We start from the raw sequence: 25,819 nt of genomic DNA, 5'->3' as shown, positions 1-25,819 counted from the left end.
TGAGTTTAGTGGGGGGGTTAGTGGGGGGGGGGGGTCAGCGGTTGTGAGTGTGGGGGGGGGTTAGTGGGGGGGGTTCAGGGGTGTGAGTTTAGTGGGGGGGTTAGTGGGGGGGGGGGGTCAGCGGTGTGAGTGTGGGGGGGGGGTTAGTGGGAGGGGGTTCAGGGGTGTGAGTTTAGTGGGGGGGTTAGTGGGGGGGGGGGGTCAGCGGTGTGAGTTTAGTGGGGGGGGTTAGTGTGGGGGGTTCAGGGGTGTGAGTTTAGTGGGGGGGGGGGGGGTTCAGAGGTGTGAGTTTAGTGGGGGGGGGTTAGTGGGGGGGGGGGGTTCAGGGGTGTGAGTTTAGTGGGGGGGGTTAGTGGGGGGGGGGTCAGCGGTGTGAGTGTGGGGAGGGGGGTTAGTGGGGGGGGGTTCAGGGGTGTGAGTTTAGTGGGGGGGGGGTTCAGGGGTGTGAGTTTAGTGGGGGGGTTAGTGGGGGGGGGGTCAGCGGTGTGAGTGTGGGGGGGGGGTTAGTGGGGGGGGTTCAGGGGTGTGAGTTTAGTGGGGGGGGGGTTCAGGGGTGTGAGTTTAGTGGGGGGGGTTGAGTGGGTGTTGGTTTAGAGGGGATTGGAATCGAGTGGGGGGGGGGGGATTGCGTGGGGGGGGACTGAGTGGGGGGGGGGGACTGAGTGGGGGGGGGGGGGTTTGAATGGGAGGGGGGCGGGGTTTCGTTCGTACCAGAAGAGGGAGGGGGGGTGTGTGACGAATGACGCACTTCCGCTCCCACAAGGCGTTGCGCGGGGCCCGCAGGAGGCGGCGAGGCGACATGGTGGGTGGTGGCGAGACGCGCCTCACGAAGCCCGCGGGCCCCGGGGCGGCCTCAGCGAGGCCCCAGCGGGGCCCCAGTGAGGCCTCAGCGGGGCCTCAGCGGGGCCCCAGTGAGGCCTCAGCGGGGCCCGCAGGCCTCAGCGAGGCCACAGCGAGGCCCGTGCGGTAGCAGCAGCAGCAACGCGGCTTTCCACGTTGCCCCACCGCACCCCTCGTTAAGCGAGGAGGTGGGGTGAGTTGGGGGTAGTTGATGAACGAGGTGGGTTGTGTTTCACGAGTGTGTGTCTCTCTCTGTGTGTGCGTGTCTCTGTGTCTCTTCTCCACCAGGCGGACTTCCTTAAGGGTCTTCCCGTGTACGACGAGAACAACTTCAGCCGATACCCCGCGGACTCGGTGTGCAAGGCCTCGGTGAGACAGTCTATAAACTCTACAGTATATATGTGGTACAGTCTGTGCAGTATACATAATGTAGTCTATACACACATACTATGGTGTGCAAGGCCTCGGTGAGACAGTCTATAATATCTACAGTATATATGTGGTACAGGCTGTGCAGTATACATAATGTAGTCTACACACATACTATGGTGTGCAAGGCCTCAGACAGTCTATAAACTCTACAGTATGTGGTACAGTCTGTGCAGTATACATAATGTAGTCTACACACAGGATAGGGTGTGCAAGGCCTCAGACAGTCTATAATGTATACAGTATATATGTGGTACAGTCTGCAGTATACATAATGTGGTCTATACACACATACTATGGTGTGCAAGGCCTCAGACAGTCTATAAACTCTACAGTATATATGTGGTACAGTCTGTGCAGTATACATAATGTAGTCTACACACACACAGGAAATGTTGTACCAGGCCTCGGTGAAACAGTCTATAAACTCTGCAGTATATATGTGGTACAGTCTGTGCAGTATACATAATGTAGTCTATACACACACATACTATGGTGTGCAAGGCCTCGGTGAGACAGTCTATAATATCTACAGTATATATGTGGTACAGTCTGTGCAGTATACATAATGTAGTCTATACACACAGGATACAGTGTGCAAGGCCTCAGACAGTCTATAATCTATACAGTATATACGTGGTACAGTCTGTGCAGTATACATAATGTAGTCTATACACACATACTATGGTGTGCAAGGCCTCAGACAGTCTATAATCTATACAGTATATATGTGGTACAGGCTGTGCAGTATACATAATGTAGTCTACACACAGGATACGGTGTACAAGGCCTCAGACAGTCTATAATATCTACAGTATATATGTGGTACAGGCTGTGCAGTATACATAATGTAGTCTATACACACAGGATACAGTGTGCAAGGCCTCAGACAGTCTATAAACTCTACAGTATATATGTGGTACAGTCTGTGCAGTATACATAATGTAGTCTACACACACAGGATAGGGTGTGCAAGGCCTCAGACAGTCCATAATCTCTACAGTATATATGTGGTACAGTCTGTGCAGTATACATAATGTAGTCTACACACACATACTATGGTGTGCAAGGCCTCAGACAGTCTATAAACTCTACAGTATATATGTGGTGCAGTCTGTGCAGTATACATAATGTAGTCTATACACACATACTATGGTGTGCAAGGCCTCAGACAGTCTATAAACTCTACAGTATATATGTTGTACAGTCTGTGCAGTATACATAATGTAGTCTATACACACACAGGATATGGTGTGCAAGGCCTCAGACAGTCCATAATCTCTACAGTATATATGTGGTACAGGCTGTGCAGTATACATAATGTAGTCTATACACACATACTATGGTGTGCAAGGCCTCAGACAGTCTATAAACTCTACAGTATATATGTTGAACAGTCTGTGCAGTATACATAATGCAGTCTATACACAGGGTATCGTAGAGCTAGTACTACCCCGTGGACTCGGTGTGCCAGGCCTATATCTGTATAGCCTACAGTCTTTACCCTACAGTCTATCTATTGCCAACAGTCGCATCAATATAAATGTGTCGTTAAACCCGCCACCACCCGACACAGCCCATTGGTAAGGTTTGTCACGTAAACAGAACGTGCCAATTCGTTACTAGTAGAGCACGCCGGTGTGTTGGAGAGCAAATCCACAGCATTTACATTCTAAGTACGACGTTTCGCCTGTAATTGCAACCGGCATCATCAGGCGACAACCAGATTTGTGGACGCATCCACCTGTTTCGTTCCTTAAATAGAGGGATAGATGTGATGACGTCACTTGTGATTGGCACGTTCTGTTTACGTGACAAACCTTTACTAATTGGCTGTGTCGGGTGGTGGCGGGTTTAACGACACATTTATATTTACGCGATCTCACCCAAATTAAAAATAAATCTATATAATGGGTCTTATCTTATCTGTCTTATAATGAGCTCTGAAGTCAGCAGTGGTAGTTCCCAAACTGTTGGAGACGATATTTTGGCCGACCGTCCGGGGCTTTAGAAGTGGGCCACAGGAACTGTGTTTGCAGACGTAATTTTGCTGCTATATTTTGTAAGACTTTCAAAGTAACAATTGACGGCACTTTTGGAGGAGTTTTAATCGAGAAAAGTACGTTATTGGCGCAAAGTGGTCCGCAAACATTGAGGGTTGACGGGACAAGTTTGAAACCACTGTTCTTGAGAGAAGAAATCTATATGAGGTGGGAGGTCGATAGATCTAGTCGCGTTTGTGTGCTATGTAAACTCACGTTTTGTTGTTTGGATCTGTTGGTCTTGCACAGAGACTCACAGAGAGAGCAATAGACCATAAAGACTCGGACTCTGTACCCCAGTTAAGGGCCTTCCTCCTTGCGTTCTGCCTATGACTGACTGCCTCTTTCTCACGAAAAGTAAACGTCCTTACTGATTATGTGCAGCGTCTAGAGGTGCAGTCTTATTTAGACACGAAAGTAGACTCGATTATCCGTGCCAATGATGGGTAGGTTGGACCGCGGATAATCCAAAAAGATCTGTTTACCGCGGATCATTATGTCTAAGTTAAGAAAATTTAGTTTGTTAATTAACTGAACAAAAATTTGTAGTAAAGAATGTATTGATCTTGTTTTATTACAAAAGTCCAATCAAAAACATGCTCTCATTTAAACAGCTTTGGAAAATTATGTATAATATCCAGGTTCTGATTTAAAGTTAAAATAACACTTCCGTTTCTTTGCCATTGCACGGTTTCGTAAATTAGAACTCGCAACATAAATGATCGGATACATCACTCGAAATGAAGCACAGCTGACGATTTTGATTGTTACTCTTTCGATTTAGAATGAATACTAACGACAGATAGATGCGCGTGCTCGGTGATATATATAATAACACTTCCCTGCTCCGACAAAGAAAACTGCCCGCGAAGTGTATATCAGAGCCATGTCAGTCAACATCAATCAAACTCCGCCCACTGTTGTAAAGATATGCAACTACTGTACTGTAGAGGCGATCACGTGGCTTTCGAATTAACCGGAACACATTTGTTCACTTTAAACACTGTGACTTGTAATACACATTTCCAAGAGTAACACTGTATCAGTGTTAAATTTCGATTTAAAGCTTTCGCAGGGATTCATCTTATTGGTTCTTTAGGTAAAGTCACGTAGAATGGGTATAAAATAATAAAATAAAACATAATAAAATAATACTCACGACGTTTCGGCCACAACGCAAGCAGCCGTCCTCAGGTGAAGCTGGGTTGGAAGGGGGGGAAGGGCGCCCTTCCCCCCCTTCCAACCCAGCTTAAATATACGCTCCAAGCATGGTGCTGTTTCATTCAGACGCTGTCTCCCCGACAGACCTGGTCTTCACCTGAGGACGGCTGCTTGCGTTGTGGCCGAAACGTCGTGAGAATTATTTTATAATGTTATATTTAATTATTTTATTATTTCCATTCTACGTGACTTTACCGAAAGAACCAAGAAGATGTATCGGTGTTTTTAGATTATTAATTTGGGCATAAGGGAAAATACATGAGTTATTAATTTGTCAAAATCTTAAGTGCGCGGTTTTTCCAATTTGCGGATTAACTGCACGCGGTTGATCGAGAATCTACCGTATACAAATCTGCATTGTACAGACTGAATATCTGAACCTCGCTCCCTATTCGTCCATATCTAGATGAACCAATCAACGCCCACGTTTGGCGCAATTTCGGATACCTCGGTTACTCGAAAGCGAACGATTCACCCTTCAGGCTTTTTTTTGACTGACGTCTATCTCCAAACTCTGATTCACTCTCCTCCACTTTCGTCATCGCCTCTCCCTTCCTGAGCCTTTCACTCTACCCTATCTGCTCCCTCTCTGCTCCCCCTCTTTCACCTCTCTGTTTCCCTTCTTTCACCTCTCTGCTCCCCCATCTCTACTCTTTCCACCCACTCCTCCCTTTACACTCACACTCTGCTGACTCCACCCCTTCTCCCATATTAATTATTTTCTCCATCCACTCCTGTCTCAGCACCTTCTCCGCACCCCCATCCCCCTCTGCGTTCTCCTCTCTCTTCGCCCAATTACGCCGTTTGCTTTTAACTGCCAGGGGTGGCTCTGCCCACCTCAGTCCCTCCACTTTCTCAACTCTCCTCTCTCGCTGCATCCCCCTCCCTTCCATCGCCTCCCTCCGTCTCTTGTCTTCCCTCCCTGTTTCGCCTCTCGGTTGTTCACGGATGATGTGGGTTGGAGTGGCGTGGCATTGTGATGTCACTTGCCATCCTGGGTTTATTTTCTCTGCTCAATCTAGATTCGAAGCTTTCGTGACTGCAATAATCCCAACTCTTTGGTTCTTTCGGTAAAGTCACGTAGGTATAAAATAAAAAAAATCACGATGTTTCAGGCGCAACACAAGCGTCCGTCATCAGGTGGGAAAGCATGGCCTGTTGCTGATGCAGACTGTTTTAAAACAATTTTAAAACGTCGTGATTGATTTTTTTTTTCACTTTCTCACTTTCAGGCAGTGGCCGCTACTGCTGCTGCTGTTGCAAGCGGAGATGTGTAGAGAGAGGGGGAAAAGGGTCTCACTGCTGTGTGTGGGAGGCAGTATTTTAGCATTGCAACTTCATTGAGAATTTAGTCTCGCAGAAGCAGCTTCACAGAAATCTCCCTCTCTTATCTGCCTCAATTTCCCACTCTTTGTAATGTATGGGGTGTTATAGCCTTACAGATGCTATTGCACATGTACATGTCCTGCCCTTTGTCAAGCCACTGCTGGATTAGAGACCTTCCAACGCCGTGCAGGTCGTAGGGTGTTATTTGACCATACTTCAGATTTTTTCGCGCGCGCATGTGTGTATGCATGTCGTGAGGAGCGGTGGTATCGCGGTTAGCGCGCTGCACTACGAACCTGGCAGCCGAGTTCGATTCCCCCTCACGGCCAACACCAGTGACGATTATCTGAACCGGTCCTGGGCCTCCCCTAGGTCGACTCTGCCTCAAATGAGTACCTGGTGCAGTGTCAACATCGCCACTGGGGAGACAAAAGCGGTTGGGTGTGGTGCTGGCCACGCAACCCCTCGTGTGCCACAGTGCCGGCCTTCATAAGTGCTTGCTAACACCACTTGCCCCAACAGTCTGTTAAGGCTACACGGGGGAACTTTGTCTCTGTCTTTGGTGTCGCAGAGTCGCAGGCCGCCCGTGTACCTGCCGACGCGCGAGTACCCCTCGGAGCAGGGTGAGACGTGCATTTACACTACACCCCCCCCCCCCTCCGCGCGGCAGCTCCCATTACACCGTCGTCTATTAGAGGGGCGATGAAGAAGCCTCGGTGCGCTTGAGTCTGCGCAGACAACGCCCGCTTACCCGCCGCGTCAAATGAAGGTGGAAATTGACCTTAGAATTGCGCAGGATTGGGTGAACAAACGTGAGTTACGGGGCATCGTGTTGACTCTTAAGGAAGGGCATGTGGGCTTGGGCAGGAGGCGATACTCAGACGATAAAGTGGCGGCCAGAGAGGAAGTAGCGTGCGGGAGAGGGACGTCCGCTGCAGAGATGGAGCGATGGAAGCCGGTTCGTATGCAGGGGCTGCTCGGAGGATTTTTGCGTCGCGAGACCGTGAGAGAGGTGGTGACGGCTTGGGAAGGCCTTGCGCGTTGAACAGATTGTGGCTGATGATGAATGTGCTATCGAGATGAGGATTCGGGAAGAAAGCTTTCCCATGTAGGTACAAGGGGATAAGGATTTGTATTTATAGGGCCGCATGCTTGTATGCCTCTAAGCACCTTGCATCTCATCTCAACCATTCCCATGCGCTGCTGCAGTTTAGCCAAGGATACGCCCGGTAGCAGCTGTCCCTGTGCGGCACAACGGGAACGCAGCACTGGCCTACCGGTTGGGCATTCGTCTGACAGCAGGGGGCAAAGTTGCCGCGTTGCGTTTCCCCAGATAAGTAATTTGTACCGTGAAGACGGTGCAAGTGGCCTGCTCATTTTAAAATGACGTCCTGGGATATTTAACGTCCTCTGTGAAGCAGACACAGCCGTTTAACACGAAGGCTTTCGCGACTAATATTATCCATAATACAGGTTTCTTGGATTATATCACGTAAATATATAAACACACCGGCGTGCTGTACTCGTAACAAATTGGCGTGTTCTGTTTACGTGACAACCTTTACTAATAGGCTGTGTCAGGTGGTAGCGGGTTTAGCGACACATCTATTTACGCGATCGAACCCAAAAAAACCTTTAACATGGAAGACACAGCCGTGTTTGCCGCCCCTCACTGCTGCTGTCGTTCAGTCGTTCGGCAGCGGCCTGACGATGAGTCCTAACCAGACAAGTCCCCGGACAGCGCAGCCTCTCATCTTGACAAGGGAGGCCTTGGATGCTTGCGGAGGCGACGCGGTCCGTGCGGTTCCACCATGCCCGCCGTTCACATTGTGCGCTGTGGTTGTTTTCGCAGTCATCATCACAGAGAAGACGAACATCCTCCTCCGCTATCTTAACCAGCGGTTGGACAAGCGGGTGAGCTCCCTACCGCCCGGTGCGTGCCGCGCTATATTCGGATAAACGACAGGAAAGGAGAGAAACTCACCGACGGCGAGCTGGGACAGACGGAACTGCCCCCCGTGACGCTCAGTGACAGATACAGCCGCCACATGTCCATTTCGTGAAATTCGTGCATGTTACCGTGACGATTGACATGCGTAATGTATGTGCATCGTTCACGCACGTTGTGCATGCACATGATGTATGTTGATTACCCTATGAGTAACCCAGTCGTTAATGGATATCCACTGTCATTTATATGCATCCATTACCCTCCCCCACCCCCGGTCTTCGCGCCTATTTGGCTCACAAGTGACAATTATCCCTCTAAGACCGAAACAGGAAGATTTCCCCACAACCCTGGTTGTTGCCTGACGATGCTAGTTGTAATTACTGGCGAAACGAATTGGCACGTCTGGTTTACGTGACAAACCTTACTAATTGGCTGTGTTCTTTGGTTTTTTCCGGTAAAGTCACGTATAAAAATAAAATAATTTTTATACGTGACTTTACCGAAAAAACCAAAGAATAATTCCTGCAGTCACGAAAGCTCCAAAATTAAGATTAATTGGCTGTGTTTCGGGTGGTGGCGGGTTTAACGACACATGTTTACGCGATCTAACCCAAAAAACCTGTTATGGATTGTATAATGTTTAAAATTATGTTCTTGATAATTGGTGTTTTACCCTTCTATCTGGCAACAAAACTGACACCTTTTTTACAAGGAGTCATGTTTGCATAGACCGCAATACCTGCAGCCATAATGCAAACAAAAAACATAACTCTGATAATGTGCACTGTCCTTGAAGTTGATTGGTCCACACCCGAGACCGCTTTCCTTAGAGCCTAGTCTCACATGGGTTGGACCAGATGATGCCAAAAGGCATTATGACTGCAGATATTGCGGTCTATGCAAACATGACTCGTTGTAAATAAGGTGTCAGTTTTGTTGCCAGATAGAAGGGTAAAAAACCAATTATCATATTTTTTACTGGCAAATGAGGTTCCAATAGTGTCAATTATGTTCTTGTAGAGCGTCGCGTAACGCCTCTTCTTCGCTACCCACCAGAGCTCGGGCAAGAAGCGCGACCAAGGGCAGATGGACGCGGAGGGCGAGGGCGCAGCACCGCCGCAGAAGATGCCGCGGCACGACAGCGAAGACATGAACGAGGACACTTAAGAAGAGCCGCCTCCCGCGGTGACGCTCGTCCGATTCGGGGGTGGCTACTCGGTCGGCCGTGCGGCCGGTTTTGTCGGTGGTTCGCTCGCCCCACCCCCTTTGTTCACCGTCACCACCACCCCCCACCTCACCACCACCCCCGGCGATCTCGCGTGTCCGGGCGGCGGGAGCGGAACCCGCTCCGAGGCTCAGCGGGGCCCACCCCCGCTGTGCTTTGGCCAGAACGAATGCTCTCGTTCGCTCGTTGCGCCCGCAAGCACACACACACACGCTCGCCGACTCAAATGCACGTACCCACGATCGCTCGCCCACTTGCCTCTGCGTTACCCGCGCTGACGTGCGCACCTGTTCATTCACTCACCCGTGTATACTTGCAGTCGAATGGAGATTCGCCGTCCCACACCACGGACGCTCAATCGCCCATTGAACCACTGGTGTGGGGTCTTTGATTCATTCACTTGCCCACCAACCCACTCGCCCACTTACACGGGGTCAGTTGTCTCTTAGCAATGGTATCCCACTCGCTCCAACGCACCCACTTAACCATCCCGTTCACTCAGTCACCCACTCACCCGCTTGCCAACATGAGGGGTGGTTCTTGATAATGGTAACCCACTCACCCACCCACTCATCCACCCACCCACCCGTCCACTCGAATCACTCACCCACTCGACTCAATCTTGGGTACAAATGGAGCACAACTACAATTGACGATGGAATTTTCCTAAAAAGAACACGCTCGCACTCATCTCACAAACGACCCTTCTAACGACGTTTTGTTATATATACGTGTATATTATTTTTTTGTCGTTTTCGTCTTTTGTACGTCTGCCACCCGTCTGTCCGTACGTCTATTTACTTTTTGTTTTTAGTTCGGCGCGTAACGCTTCCTGCGGACGTTTGCGTTTTGCGTTGTCTCGGACCTCGTGATCTTTTTGTCATCGTCCTCCCCTCCCCCCTCGTGCCCCCCCGTCCCCAAGTCTCCCCCCTCACCGATGCTCCCAGTGAGCAGCACAGTGTTGCCCACAAGCCCCGTGGACGCGTCACTTTTAAAACGTCACCCGTGAACATTTTTGCTTCGGCGTGTTTGACTCGGGGTCGGCACGCTGGGCCTGCGTGCGGTCTGTTGGTCACCGGGTTCGTTCTCCCACCGGTGCAAGTTCACGAAACGCCCCTCCTCCCCTGTGCCTCTGTCCAGCCAGCAGTTATTACTCGAGATCGCCACAGTTGGTCTGCAGGTCGTGTGCGGTGGGGGTAAAGTGTGGGTTACTCCCACCTCTTGGACGACGCGTGTGTTTGTTCAGCGTGTAAGAAGACCAAGGTGAAAACGACCACTCGAGTGGCTCTTTAGAGCTCAGTCTAGCGGGCGGGGTGGGTGCCCCTTTCCTCTGGCAGTGGTGAAAGAAAATTACTGTTTCTCGCGCTCGCCACCGAGCATCAGGGCCACGCGCACGTCTTGGCTGCCTGTCTCTCTGACGATCACCCGACGTCGGTAGGTGCTGCAGGAGATGCACTCGGGGTGTCGCATTGCCTGTCAAGCAAGTTTAAAAGAGTTAAGAGAACGCTATGGGGGACACCTGCCCCTGACTCGGTCACTCGCTCGCTCCTCTTTCAAACGAGGGGTGGTGGGGGGGGGGGGAGGTTGCTACCCGTAGGAAGTTTCTTTCGCACTAAAGCAGCTGCTGCTAGTAAATAAAAGTAGGCCCCGTACCTTAACCCTGTCCCCTGCTAGCCCAATTAAATTGATGCCATTTGGTTTTGTAATTCTGCCGTGTAAATTTGCAAATAGAAGCATGCAAATCAGTTTCATTCCATTTACTGTAGATTTTCGCCCCCCCCATGTGGAGCTGTCAACTAATGCGCAGCTTGTTCGCCTGGTTTCCAACCACAACCGGAGCGCTTAGTACAGCGGGTTTGCTGTTTTGCATCCTGTTAAAATAATTCTACCCCGAACGGACTGCGCGGCAAAGTAATTATTCCTCTTTGGGGTTCATTTTATTTAAGTCATCGTGGGAGTGTCAAGTTGAACGTTCTCCCGCTATATTCAAACGGTAACATTTCATAAAAAACGACTAGCGGCATCTCTCGGCGGCACTTGAAACGCAACTGGCATGAATGGTCCGACGTGCAGGGGAGGTGAGGGGGGGTCTTGGTTTGTTCTTGCAATGATGATCCCTTTGCTAATTTTGTGGGATGTTTACCAAAAGTGAAACACTCCCGTGTGTGCGTGCGCCGAGTCATTTCACGCGTTGCGTTGATTATCACCAAGATCGCTAAGCCTCCTGCTATGGGAAACAAATCCTTGAAGCTAAAACCTGTCACTGCCTCATCGTCATGATGTGGAGACCGGATAGAATTGTTTTTTTTTTGCGGAGGAGGAAATGGGATTTTTACTGCAACAGCTGGTCACCGTCAAGCTCATCTTGTGGTTCCTCGTGCTTGTCTGAACACGTTATATATGACGCCGAGATCAAACGTATCGATTAATTATTTGTTGGGTGGGGGTAAAGGATAGGGTGGTGAGAGTGGATGAGAGTGTGCAAATGAAATGTTTTTTTTTTTATTTGTGGTATAAGCAGTGTACGGAAGGATGGAGGGATGTGTACCCTTCGTTTTGCTTAAGGTATTTCTGCAGTGCCAATGGCTCTACCCCGTGATAACAAAGTTCACTGTGGATTGACAATTCACGTGTGACGTGCATTTGGACCTCTCGATGTCCGTTTTCCACCGACGCATCCGAGCCAAGCCAGCCGAGCGTGAATTGGTTTTTCCCCGCTGGCTGTTTTGCTGTGCCGCAATCAAATCACTGCACTGGCCTCGCAAGACAAGGGCCAGGCGTCAGGCTAATGCGTCAATTCGACTTAAACACAGGGTCACCGTGTCGCCCCCACGCATGCCCCGCCTTGCTCGTTGCGTGCACCGTCGACACGGCATCTCGTGCAGACGCGTTGCATCGAGTTCCATAACCTGGACAGCACCAGGGGACTGGTTTGGCATGGCCCCAGCGCGGCTCGGTTTTTGCAGTAGAAATTGGATGTTAACGAGCGGTGACGTCGTTTGTAGGCCCGACAGTAGGGGACGACTCGACGGGCAGCGGCGATTGCCACGTCTGCGTTTCTTGGGCGATGTAAAAGTTGGACATTTGTATTGACTGGGTGACCGGTAGCGCGCATTGCTCGTTGTTTTTATCGTCTTTAAAGTTACATGCTAAAAAAAAAAGGGCGAGGAAAATTTTGGTTGCAGAAAAAATCTCGATTTTATATTCGGACTCGATACCCTTGAGAACCTTTTGAGGATTGTTTAAAATACAATTTTTTTTTTTATATATACCTGGTCCAAAATTTGAAGGGTCTTGAATACAAATAATTTGGGTGTTCAGATTTTTTTAAAATGTCATTTGTATTTAGCACCCTTTAAAAACTCTGCGGGTACAACCGTTCACCGTCATAGCTTCAAAAACTAAACTTCACATTTTGACCCAAAATTTGTTAGCCTGAAATAAAAAAAATGTTGGCTTTCGAATTTTTATTGGGTTGAGCGCAGACACGACTATATTTGTCAAATGTTCACTTTCAAGCCCTATGAAACAATAAAAATTTACTTGTGCCAGCCAGTCAGGATTATCGATAGATATCTATGATGTGACATGTACAATGGACTACTGCTGTCCTCCCACCGGATTATTTGCCGATTGCTCACTGTCTGTGCTAGAAGGTCGCCTAATATTTCGTATTTAAATTGTCCGCCGCTAAATTCCTAGAAAAAGAATCGTATTTAACCTCGGTGTTTATGAAAAAAAAAGATGTTCTAATTGGGTTCGCGGCCGAATGAACAGAGGCACACAAATTAAAACCAAAGCCATCCCAGGGGTCTCGATCCTCTTGGGTTGAGCCACCGCCGGCTGTTTCCTGAAGCTCCAAAGGTGGTGTCTGGCAGCAGAGGAAGAAGAAACTGTAGCCAGTACTCGACCGCACGCGTTTCCCCAACGCAATTGCCTTCAGACGATGGTAAACTCATCACTTCCTCGTGCCCACTTGTGCATTCTTTTGAGAATTCAGCTGCTGTAGTTTTTTTTATATGTAAATAAAAGTCTGGCCCAATTCGAATTTGACTCGGTCGGCATTTTTTTTTGTTACCTGCGTTCTTTTTTTTTACACAATTACTAAAAACTTTTAATTCGACCGAACATTTTGGCCGGGTTAATGTGGGGTGGAGAGAGCAACTCGAGTTTGATTTCTGTCCACGGCTAAACATCGGTGGCGAGTGATATCTGAACAGTTCATGGGTTGCCTCATCGACAATGCGCCCAAGCCGGCGTGATAAAAGCGTGGCCAGACCGATATGGGTCGGAGCACATCCTGCTTCTCTTCCCTTAAACCAACCCCCACCTCTTCTTGGTTCTTTCGGTAAAGTCACGTAGAATGGAAATAATAAAATAAAACATAATAAAATAATTCTCACGACGTTCGGCCACAACGCAAGCAGCCGTCCTCAGGTGAAGACCAGATCTGGTCTTCACCTGAGGACGGCTGCTTGCGTTGTGGCCAAAACGTCGTGAGAATTATTTTATTATTTCCATTCTACGTGACTTTATCGAAAGAACCAAGAAGATGAATCCCTGCAGTCACGAAAACTTTAAATCGAAATTCAACCCCCACCTCTTCTCCCTGCCCCCAGCTACATTTAGGACAACCCCAATCCTTGTCACTCCCTCTAACCGTACCCCGATCTCTACCCCAACCCCTGTAACTATCACTACCCCAAAACCCCTAAACATAGCCCAACTGCATCTTCTGTCACCGTAACCACACTCTTCATCTTAACGACTACCATCTTGTGTAAATTTTTTTAATGTTGTAAAGTGCCCAGGAGTAAGGCTCCTACATACATCTTTCACAAGATACGAATTTTGACTCAAGCTGGCGATCCTCGTTATCGTGTAGAGCGACTGGCTGCCAGCCTCTTCTTTCGGCTGTCGACTTCCCAAGCGGTGTGCACCTTGCTTTTAAGAATCGCCGCTTTATTAATTCTCCAAAAACTGCGGTGGACACCGCGTGAAATGAATTTTCCTGGCTCATTTGCAGTTGCTTCGAGTGGAGGTGCCCACTCCATGGGGACTAACTCATTGTAACTGCAGTTAGCGTTGTTTGTTAGCCCCCTTCGGAGGCTCTGCGCAGCGACAAGGCACGTGTGCGATGTACATTTGAACTAGAGGTTTCTCGCACCAATGGAGGTTGTTTTTTTTTTAAGTATTTATAAATAAAAAAAAATCAGCTTTTTGGGACAGACGCCTGAACAAATTCGAAGGCTCGATCCGATAGGGTGCAGAAACCTTTGGTGGCCGTGTGCGGAGTTGAGCCAGGCCTGCACGTTGGACATTGACCATTTTTGTATGTCTTTATTTTTTAAAACGTATCGTTAAATCCACTATTGGGGGGAGGGATGCCCTCGTATTGTGATGGGTTGGTTGAGCTTGGGCGACTTTTGACAAAATACCAGTTCCTCTTATTCGGTCACCCGTTGGTTGTATCGAGAGTTATCGTAATGCCATTTACACGGGATTGACCGAGCCTGTTGTCCCTAACATTTTACTTCTGTGAAGTCCCTTCACAAATGGCAAATCTACATTCGTTGTAAAAAAAAAAAAGTCGTTTGCAGAATTAGAATGTAAATCCGCCACCGTTTGCTCTTTTTTTCCCCATTCCGCACCATCGATTGCCGTTTCTCACGCGCGTTGCCCAAGTCTGCGTTCCCTGCACATGTCGCGTTTGCGGTTTCGGTTTTGCTCCGTTCACCTTACTTGGTATTGGCAGCAACGGGCAAATCTTGTTCCCCAGCGTGCGCCCCCCACAAAAGACCGGCGTTTGACGGTGGCCGTTTTTGAGTTCAGCTCGTCGCTTGCTATCGCACGGTGGAAGATTTCGGCATTCGTGCGCGCGGCCCAACTGCTTTTGTTTTGAAAAGAAAATGACGAAAAGAAAAGCATCCAACGAGTAATAAAAACGTAAACGACTTGAGGAGTTTAATCTAAAAAGTAACCAAATGTCTGAAGCAGCAGGCTTTTACAAGTGGTAACTTTCTAAAATGGGTAGCAGCCCGAGTGTTGGCCATACACACAGCTTTATGTAGTGTGTTTGAATAAAGTGTATTGCGGATAAGACATTTTACTTCCTTTGCCCTCTGGTGGTCTGTGTTTTTGTGTGCAAGTGTCTGCTGTCCCATCACCGTGAGCTAAACTCACATTAGCTGCATTACTTGACTTGCAATTCAAATCAATGCTGGAACCTTTTAAATAAAAATGTCCTCTCAATTACATTACAATTGTGCTATGGGCGTCAAATCATGAGAACAAATTTAAATCATGAACTAGTCCGCTATGGGTGAATCGCCCTGCGACAGAGAACAACATCTGGAAGAACATCCCCGTACTACTCTTTGGTTCTTTCGGTAAAGTCACGCATAAAGATAAAATAATAAATTAAATAATAGCATACGACGTTTCGATTGCAACACAAGCAATCATCAGGTATACATTTTGCTTGCTATTTCATTTATACCTGATGATTGCTTGTGTTGCAATCGAAACGTCGTATGCTATTATTTAATGTATTATTTTATCTTTATACGTGACTTTACCGAAAGAACCAAAGAGTAATTCCTGCAGTCACGAAAGCTCCAAATTAAGATTATCCCCGTACTAATTCGGACGTCCCTTCCAATATCTCTTATCCACAATGCTGTCACCACCTCTTATTTTCTTTACCAGGTAAGGCCCACTGAGCTATATAACTTTTTCAGAAGCAACCTGTCTATCACAAACGATAGCTCAATGAAGTAGCTAATCACGTGGAAATTTCTAACAGCCAAATACTATTAAGCGCATGTTTCTAAATGTGAACGGAAAAACCGGAGGACCAAAAGTAAAATCCACGCCACCACGGTGAGAACATGCAAACTTCAACTATACAGCCTTCAGGGTCGAGCCCAAACTCACGATCTCCTGCATGCCAGGCGCAGCACCTCACCATGACCTGCCATAGAGGTGTTCCTCGCGATGTTAAACTGTGCGCCGCCTTTGCAAAAGATTTATCGTCCTCGGAGAAAAATTTTGCTGAAATGACGGACCAAATTAACCAGTGACGAAACCTCACCCACGATAGGTGAAGTTGAATCCAACATTTTAAAATCCTTTATATTAAGTTCGCTTGCTTGCTTAGGACCGTGCAAATCTTTCGGTCGTTTTTTAACCCACTTCCCGTGATCCAATCGAGCTGACATTTTCCACACAGACTCGTTGTGCGTGACAATTAATGTTCGTGAAATTTTTTTCCAAAATTTTACACTTTTTAGGACAAAAATATATTTAATTACCAATTGCTTAATGGTGCAATGCAATCATCTGACCCATAGGTGGCAGCCATCTCAAGCCAGAGGACGAGAGGACTCTAGCCGCCACGCATATAAAGGATTTACTGTATAGTGAAAAACTGTTTTTACGGGTTATACTTATTTCTCTCTCCCTGCACTTGTCACAGGTGTGTTTGTTAATACTTGTTTCACAAGTTAAACCTTGTGCTGTATAATATTACCAACCTGCCTTGGGGAACTGTGGGGATGTTTTTCAAATGGTCAACAATACGTAGCTGTCATCTTGGAAGTGGGTCACAGAGGTGCGACTCTCCGTGCACAAATCGGGGGTTGGCGTAACCAGACGCGTTGGTTTTGAGAATAAAATTTGCATGTATGAAGAATTTCTTTCGCACTGTACGTAGCCAACCGTGCTAATCGGAGGTGTGCGGGAAGGACAATTAAAAACAAAAAGCAGTTCTAAAGAAATTCGTTTTCAATTTAGATTTAACAGTGGATAGCTCCAGTGGCTTCCTACAATCGGAAGAACGTTCCAAATGTGCGCCATGCGGTGACCGTCTTTCTTCGATGGTTAGCCAAAAGCTGCTGCGAGGATGACCAGAGTTTGCGTGATGGTGTATACTCCTTGACGAGATCGGCAAGGTAAAATACGAAAATCATTGGCTTAAATGACCCGCACAAACATGAAAACTCACCCACACAGGTACATGGGCTGTTGAACTACTGCCTATTGTTCATATTGCTGCTGTGCTCACGCATTACGGATCTCACTCATAAAACAGTCGGGCGACTGACTGAACGGGACGATCCGTGGAACAAATCAATACTTTCAAAACTGAAATAAGAGTTTTATTTACGTTAAAATAACTACAGCGCAGAGTTAAGAAGAAGGTGTGACTTGGCAAATACACTCCGCAATGTCTCTCTTCTTCTTGGTTCTTTCGGTAAAGTCACGTAGAAGGGAAATAATGAAATAATAAAAATTAAACATTTAATACAATTCTCACGACGTTTCGGCCACAACGCAAGCAGCCGTCCTCAGGTGAAGAACAGGTCTGTCGGAAAGACAGGGTCTGAATGAATGAATGAGACGCTGTCTTTCCGACAGCCCTGTTCTTCACCTGAGGACGGCTGCTTGCGTTGTGGCCGAAACGTCGTGAGAATTGTATTAAATGTTTAATTTTTATTATGTTAAATTTGTATTATTTTATTATTTCCCTTCTACGTGACTTTACCGAAAGAACCAAGAAGATGAATCCCTGCAGTCACGAAAGCTTTAAATCGAAATTTAATGTCTCTCTTATTTAGTGACGAGCGTTATGTTGTATGCTGTTTTAGGAACCCTTTGCTGGTGCGGCACTGACCTCTGAACCACCCGGCCAACATTGTAATTATAAAAATGTGATTATTATATATATACAGGGTATGTTTGGCAAGTGTGTGTAAATTAATCTCAATTTAAGTAATTAAAAAGGCCACGCGGACAGTGGCAAGTGGAGGAAAGGGTCTGTTTGAACGGATGTCTTTCAAATACGGTGACGCAGAGCTCAAATCTTGCCGTCCGATATTGCGTCTTGGAGACGGGGCACTTCTTGGCAGATCTTGTAACACTCCTGAAAGAAAAACGTGGAGAGTGAATAAGAAAGCACCAACGTGTGACCTTGGAAGCATAAAAGCAACCGCAGACCTCATCATCCAGCATGAAGAATTGTGCCAAATCAGTGTTTCGTTTCTTGTCCTTCCCCCACGCCTCCAATTAGCACGGTTGGCTATATACGGCGCGAAAGAAGTTCAACATACATACAAGTACCCTCCCCGCACCGTGTGGCCCATGGGAGTTTGACCATACTTCACCACTTTGGCGACTACGGACTGGAGAAGGGGCTCAAGACCGATTAAAAATAGCACTCTCCCATTGATGCCAGCCGTGGCTTGGAATCACTGCATCGAGGTTCCACCCTTTCGCAAAATGTGACAATAATGTTCTTTGAGGCGAACGGAAAAAGAAAAAAAATCAGTACGAACAAATTACAAACAGTAAAAATACAAACAACACCAGAAAAACGTGACGTTATAAAATAACCGATTATTCAAATTGAATCGGCACCCCAAATGATCAGAACCAGAATATTTATTTATACTTGAGAAATCCGATGAGCTATTAAGTTCTTTTCCACAGATGTCCAGTAGGTTTGGGAAAAAACATTACAACCGCAAACAATATAAAAAACATGATGGTGGTGCAAAGTACAATAAAGGTAAACAAATCACCCAAATAAATACAACTAAACCAGGGGTCGGCAACCTACGGCTCCGGAGCCGCATGCGGCTCTTTACGGGCTGTTTCTTAACGATATGTACGTATGTACTCAGATGCATTGCGGCTCTTGAAATACTGAATTTTGTACCGAATTGGAAAGAAATGGCTCTTCTTGTTATTTTGGTTGCCGACCCCTGAACTAAACCATCCCCATCCTACCAGGCAAAGCCCACTAAGATACTCACTTATTTTTCAGAAGCAACCTGGCTGACACAAAGTGGCCCATCATTTGGACATTTATAGCACCAAAATAATCCAAATAATCTCAACGATGCTCGCAGGTGTTATAAAAAAGCAACCATCGCTTGATAATTGTTTTTTTACCCTTTTATCTGGCAACAAAACTGACACCTTTTTTACAAGGAGTCATGTTTGCATAGACCACAATACCTGCAGTCGTAATGCAAACAAAAAACATAACTGACAATGTATGCACTGTCCTTGAAGTTGATTGGTCCACACCCGAGACAGCTTTCCTTAGAGCCTAGTCTCACATGGTGTTGGACCAGATGACGCCAAAAAAGGCGCACAACTCAAAGACAATGCACCATCAGAGTATGAGAGCTCGGGGTAAGCATTTGCATTATGACTGCAGGTATTGTGGTCTATGCAAACATGACTCCTTGTAAAAAAAGGTGTAAGTTTTATTGCCAGATAAAAGGGTAAAAAACCAATTATATTTTTTCTTCTGGCAAATGAGGTTCCAACCATCTCTGTTCTATATACAGTAAAACCTTGGATTGCGAGCATAATTCGTTCCCGAAACGTGCTTGTAATCCAAAGCACTCGTATATCAAAGCACTTGCATATCAGTTGTAATCACGTGACGCTCGGCAGACAAAGCGTATGCACGTGCTACTTGTATTGCAAGACCTCGCTCGTTTATCAAATTCATATTTATTTTAAAAAATTGCTCGTCTTGCAAAACACTTGCAGACCAAGTTACTCGCAATCCAAGGTTTCACTGTTTATAAAACCGAGCCAAAACTCTGACCTCCCACTGCGCCTTCTTGGCAGTGATCTTGGCCTGCAGCGCCTGGATCTGCTGCCGTCCGTCCAAGACCCTCTGCGCCAGTGCCGCCGTGTCCCTTTGGCAGCGCTGCAGGGAGCGGCGCACGAACTCGGGCTCCTGCCGCTTGTACTTGTGGAGGTGGGCGCGCACGTCGCTCGCTGGATCGCCCGACGGCCGCCTCGCGTGCACAGGGAGAGAAGACGTTTGGGTGGGGGGGGGTAAAAAAAGGAAAACGCCTGCGTGTGCATGTGTAGTGACATAGGACGTCACTACTGTGTCGGCCCGTACGAGGGCTGGGGGCCCCAAGGGGGTGCCTGGGGGTCACGTGGTGGAGGGACCCAGGCCTTCCCGTGAGGTGGGGGAAGGGAGGCGTGGCCTGGGAAGGGAGGCGTGGCCTGGGCGGAGCCGGCCATGCCAGAGCGGATATAAGCGGGGTGTGAACGGAGAGCGGGGCTGTTGAACTCCGAAGTGAAGACGACATCATCGGTCCTCAAGTCCCGGGTCGTCATCCTGGGCCAGGCAGCCCGTTGCCTGCCTGGTCCACTCTGTGTCGTGTTCCAGAGTGTTAGTGAGTTGAGGAAGGTGGTCACCACCTCATGTACAGTGTTATATTACTTACCGTTTAATAAATAGTGTTGCCTCCAAGCTGTGAGTGTGTGCACCTAATTCGAACCCACTACACATGGATCGCGTAAACGCTTTCCCATCGGGGGATTTGTCCTCCAAGGTATTGAACGAGCACTGTCGCGACATGACGTCGCGTACGACTACGATTAGTGTGGTTGGCTACACAAGGTGTGAAAGAAGTTCAACATAGATAATAACGTAATAGGGAGGGGGGGTAATCAGTCCCTCTACTGCTTCAAAGTTGACACGGAGGTGATTTCTTTCAGTGCTGGTTTTTGTCTGCAAATTTTGGGAAACCCTTAAATCAACGCCTGGTTTTTAAAATAAGCTTCTCAATGCAACACAACTTTATACTAATGAAGTATAGTTCATATTGGATATTTTTTACGGGAGGTATAGTGCTGTCCTGTTACAGACGCATGGTCAAATGGAGGGATGGACGGACAGAGCTATTACTTGAACTCTTCAAACCTTCGTTGGAAAACACCAGTAATATAGAAACCACTGCACTGTGTCGAAAAGACGGGGCACTGGTGAAAACTCGTATAACTGCACGCTGCTTGACGCAAGCGATGGATGTTTGTGGCTGTCACAGTTTTTCATGTCACCACATTCATCGTGAGCCACGGTCTGCTCGATGAAGGCCAAGTAATGAATTATAATCACAAAGTAGTTGCAATTTTCATTTCATCTAACAATACTGCTGCAATTGTAACTATCATTCACACCATGTCTATAAACTGGGAAGGCTTCTGTTTCTGAATTGTTCCATACTGGATACCAAATTATTACTACTATATTGTTATAATGCTTGTTTAGCAAGGAAAGCCTCACCGAGTCTCATTACTTTTTTTCAGGAGGCTTCCAGCCAAGTTTTCGCAGTAGGGGACTATGTTGTTCTGTGACATGGAGATATTTGGCCAACACCAGTTTCAAGGACAATGCATATATTATCATAGTTTGTTTTTGTTTGCATTTTGACTGCAAGTATTGTGGTTAATGCAAACATGAATCCTTGTAAAAAGGTTGCAATTTTGTTGCCAGAAAAAAGGGGAAAAACCCTATTATATTGTGGGGTTTATCTTCTTGGTTCTTTTGGTAAAGTCACGTAGAAGGGTAATAATAAAATAATAAAAATACAACATAATAATATAATATAATAAAAAACAATAATATTTAATGTAAAAATTTTTATTATTTTATTATTTCCCTTCTACGTGACTTTACCGAAAGAACCAAGAAGATGAATCCCTGCAGTCACGAAAGCTTCAAATCGACATTGTGGGGGTTTTTTTTTTTACTTCGCATGCCTGTGGTTAGTTATGAGTGTGCCAATGAGTAATGTGAAGAAGGGATATTCGAACTGCCTGATTTCAGGATGGTAAAGTAAAAAAAAACTAGTCAAGACGGAGACCCACAAAAACTGGGCCACCCCAGATCAATGAGGGCAACGCCCACAGCTTAGAGTCTTAGACCCACGAGCTGCTGCTCACCATGCCGGCTCGACAGGAGCACCCTTGGCCATCTCGTCCAGACTTCCCAGCAGTTTCTCCAGCCCTTCCTCTTTCACAATCAGATCCATTTCCTCCTGTCAGGCACAGAGACACACACAGAGACACGCACGTAAACTGTGGTGAATATTCATATTCTTAGGTTTTTTCGGTAAAGTCCCGTAGGTAAAAAATTTAAATTAATAAAAGTTAAATAAAAATCACGACGTTTCGGAGGCAACACAAGCTTCCGTCTTCAGGTGGAACCGTCACGGCACGATAGCTGTATCAAGTGTGGTGAATGCCTGGAATGCGAGTTGAACACATCAGATGCTTGAATTGCACTTTATCCATAACAGAGATGTTTTGGTTTAGATCGCGTAAATATAAATGTGTCGTTATGTCCTGTCGCCTGATGATGCTGATTGTAATTACCGACGAAACGACACGGTCTTCGAATTGTAAATGTTGTAGTGGGTTTACTCTCCAACACACAACCGGTTAGTGCTGTACTAGTATAGAATTGGCATGTTTTGTTTACGTGACAAACCTTACTATTTGGCTGTGTCGGGTGGTGGCGGGTTGAACGACGCATTTATATTTACGCGATCTAACCCAAAAAAAACCTCTATTATGGTTATTTGTATTCATTTTATTCATTCATATTTTGATCAGGCATTTGTCCTGCATTGGGATGTTTGACCAGTGCCATTGATGACAATTTGACTTAGTGTGGGAGGTGGAGGGGGTAGCACTCAAAGCTCAGCACAAATAGATTAACAAATTCATAGCTGCACTGGTCACCTCGTTAAAAGGTAAGTTTTACAAGTTGACTGTTGATTTTTTTTGTTTAAGCTGACCCGATGAAAATAAGAAAAAAAATTATTGCTGAAGTTGAGGGTTTTACGAGATCTCCTTTCTGTGTACGTGTTTTTTTTTCTTCTTCAAGTTGACAAGACACCCGCTGGCACACCTTGATGGCGTTGCGAAGATGCTCCTTGGAATTTTCGTGGATTTTCTTGAGCAGCTCAGGCTTGTGTGCGTGCACCATGGGGTAAGCCTTCACAAAGCGCTTCAGCCTGCAGCAGAGACAGACACACGTGCCTGTGTTCAACGCACTATACGTAACCGATGCATCCGTTCAAATCATTTACGTTGATTCTTATTCTCTCGCAATACGCGCATCGGTTTGGGGGTTGGGGGAAAAAACTATATTTTTAAATCCTTTATATTAAGTTCACTTGCTTGCTTGCTTGCGCGCTTACGACCGTGCTAATCTTTCGGTCGTTTTTTAACCCACTTCCCGCGATCCAATCGAGCTGACATTTTGCACACAGACTCGTTGTGCGTGACAATTTATTTTCGTGAATTTTTTTTTCCAAAATTTTACACTTTTTAGGAAAAAATAAATTATATTTAATTACCAATTGCTTAATGGTGGCAGGCAATCATCTGACCCATAGGTGGCAGCCATCTCAAGCCAGAGGACGAGAGGACTCTAGCCGCCACGCATTAAAGGATTTAAAGTGAAAAACTTTGTTTTTACGGGTAAATTTTTTTATAGTTTGAACGTGTAATGCGCACAATGTTCGCTCACTCTAGGAGATAACTCCGATGACTCAGAACTACGAAAAATCTAATAATCAGAATATTTATTTATACTGGAAGAAATCCGATGGCTATGAAGCTCTTTTTTCCACAGATGTACGGGGTCAGAACGTGACAAAAAAAAACAATACAAAAACATGATAGTGCTGTAAAGTACAAGAAAGGTAAGCATATCACCCAAACCAGTGGCGGCTCCTGCAAAATCTCTCAGGGGGGGCAAATGTCTGGATGATTGATAAGGATAAGGTCCACCCATGCAATGGATAAATTAACAGCTTAAGCATGTAAAGGCAACTTCACTTCTTTAATATTAATGAAAAATAAAGTGACTCTTACAATACATCTTGTTTGTTTCTATACTCACTATTAAAACAAACCACTCAAGTTTATTTTATTAAAGATTCCACTAGGTGGCCACAAATTATATTGTTGGATGAAACGTGCTTACGTATGATGACGTAAGCACGTTATTGCGAGCCCTCCCGGAAGCCATAGAGAATGCATTGCAGCGCCCCCCGGTCGAAAAAAAAACATCTTTGAATGTAAGTCTATGGGGCCACTCGGGGCGATTCTCAGCCAGAGTGAAATCGCCCAAAAAGAGGCGGTACTCCACAGAACGTGACATGATGCTGATTGGACTATATCCAGAGGCACAGTGACGGCTAGCGTGACTCTGTGGTTCAATGGCATCGGTGGTGCGTCGCCCAATCGCCCTAATAAAGAAACCGCCCCTGACCCAAACACACAAATACAACTAAACTACCCCCACCCTACCAGGCAATACCACTGTCGCCTACGCGCCTTCAACTTAGGAATAGCAGCAAAAACTACAAAAATTCTCAAATCTTTAAATCATGGCTAGCAGACCTCGGCATTAACATTGCGCTCTTCAACATATTTACACATGCAGGAACATAATTGCCAACAGTTAAATACGTCCAAATACAAACGCATATCGTGACAGAAATTAGCATTTGAAATGTATCGCTGTTAGAAGGATTACCACTGCATCTAAGCTGGACCCAAAGCGTGACCAAGCGTAGAAGTGATTTTTAAAAAAAGTTAGCGGACAGAACAGCGGATGATGCAGGCAGCGAGTGATGAGAAGGAAACGTGGGTAGGATGGACAACAGGTGACATTAAAAGGATGACGTTCGGAAAAATGGAAAGAACGGGAAAGAGAGGAAGACCTAACAGAGAATGGCTTGACGACATCATAACAGATTGGTGCCAGAAATATGTGGCCACTACATTAACATTTGGGATATCTGCCCCATGGATTGTGATGATGATACTGACGAACGCATATGGGGGGAATATCGTCACAACATTGCATGCGTACGCATGGATCTTGTTAATAATATTCATAATTAAAGTTGTGTGGCTTATATCGCGTAAATATGAATGTGTCGTTAAACCCGCGACCACCCTACATAGCCAATTAGTAAGGTTTGTCACCTAAACAAAACACGGCAATTCGTCACGAGTACAGCACTAAACCGGTGTGTTGGAGAGTAAACCCACAACATTTACAATCTGGTGTACGACGTTTCGTCGGTAATTACAACCAGCATCATCAGGCGCGACAGCCAAGATTAAAATGATTAGTTTTCCTTGGCTGTCGATAGTCTCCTCACTTGAGGGCTGCGGGAAGACGCTCCAGAAGCTTCTCTATGGCAATCCACAACTCGGACATTCGTTCTCGCTCCTCGGTCCCGACAGCCGCCTCAGCCTCCATCCTCTGCGGGCCCTGAGCTCCCTCTGCAGGCGGAGAATCCATCCGAGGGTCGGTCTCGCTTAGGCCGCAACCCTCGGCACCCTCAAAAATTAATGCGCAACTTAACGCGTACACGGAATTGACAGGATTGTTACGGTAGCAACACCTAATTTAAAATACGACGCCGATGGTGAAAACAAAAAATTACACGTCGGGTTTATTTGTAACGAATAATATTCCTCGAGGACTACCCCTCCATACGAAGTTGGTTTGAACGTTTCCCGCCTTTTCCCCCCTCCACAACCACCGCCTCCCCCCCTCACACCCCCCACAACCCCCCCCCCCACAACCACCCCCTCCCTCACAACTCCCCCCCTCCCTCACAACTCCCTCCCTCACAACTCCCCCCCTCCCGACAATCCCCCCCTCCCTCACAACTCCCCCCCCTCACAACTCCCTCCCTCACAACTCCCCCCCTCCCGACAATCCCCCCCTCCCTCACAACTCCCCCCCCTCACAACTCCCCCCCACTCACAACTCCCCCCCCCTCACAACCCCCCCCCACTCACAACTCCCCCCCCCTCACAACCCCCCCCCCACAACTCCCCCCCCTCACAACTCCCCCCCACTCACAACTCCCCCCCCCTCACAACCCCCCCCCACTCACAACTCCCCCCCCCTCACAACCCCCCCCCACAACT

At 46.9% G+C, this 25,819-nt stretch overlaps 2 protein-coding genes and 1 long non-coding RNA gene across 3 annotated transcripts in view; 1 reads left to right on the top strand and 2 right to left on the bottom strand.

Annotated features, from left to right (window-relative positions):
• The window catches only part of LOC133361321 (uncharacterized), a 329,555-nt gene that overhangs the window by 58,124 nt on the left and 245,612 nt on the right, over positions 1–25,819 (bottom strand). The gene's annotated exons all lie outside the window — the stretch shown is intronic.
• On the top strand, positions 698–13,082 carry DDA1 (DET1 and DDB1 associated 1). The gene is made up of 5 exons (XM_061578597.1): positions 698–802; positions 1,129–1,209; positions 6,430–6,481; positions 7,711–7,772; positions 8,866–13,082. Exons 1-5 carry the CDS (start codon positions 740–742, stop codon positions 8,974–8,976), a joined length of 369 nt encoding a protein of 122 aa, XP_061434581.1. The 5' UTR covers positions 698–739; the 3' UTR covers positions 8,977–13,082.
• Positions 17,536–25,408, bottom strand: PMF1 (polyamine modulated factor 1). The gene is made up of 5 exons (XM_061574564.1): positions 25,039–25,408; positions 22,767–22,872; positions 21,797–21,891; positions 19,659–19,854; positions 17,536–17,957 (listed from the first exon to the last, which is right to left on the bottom strand). Exons 1-5 carry the CDS (start codon positions 25,179–25,181, stop codon positions 17,892–17,894), a joined length of 606 nt encoding a protein of 201 aa, XP_061430548.1. The 5' UTR covers positions 25,182–25,408; the 3' UTR covers positions 17,536–17,891.

Source organism: Lethenteron reissneri, chromosome 1 (assembly GCF_015708825.2).
Source record: "Lethenteron reissneri isolate LAM-NWPU_2019-01 chromosome 1, ASM1570882v1, whole genome shotgun sequence".
In the NCBI taxonomy this organism is placed as follows: domain Eukaryota; kingdom Metazoa; phylum Chordata; class Hyperoartia; order Petromyzontiformes; family Petromyzontidae; genus Lethenteron; species Lethenteron reissneri.
The sequence above is the reverse complement of the archived record's forward strand: the minus strand, read 5'-3'. Positions and strand labels throughout refer to the sequence as shown.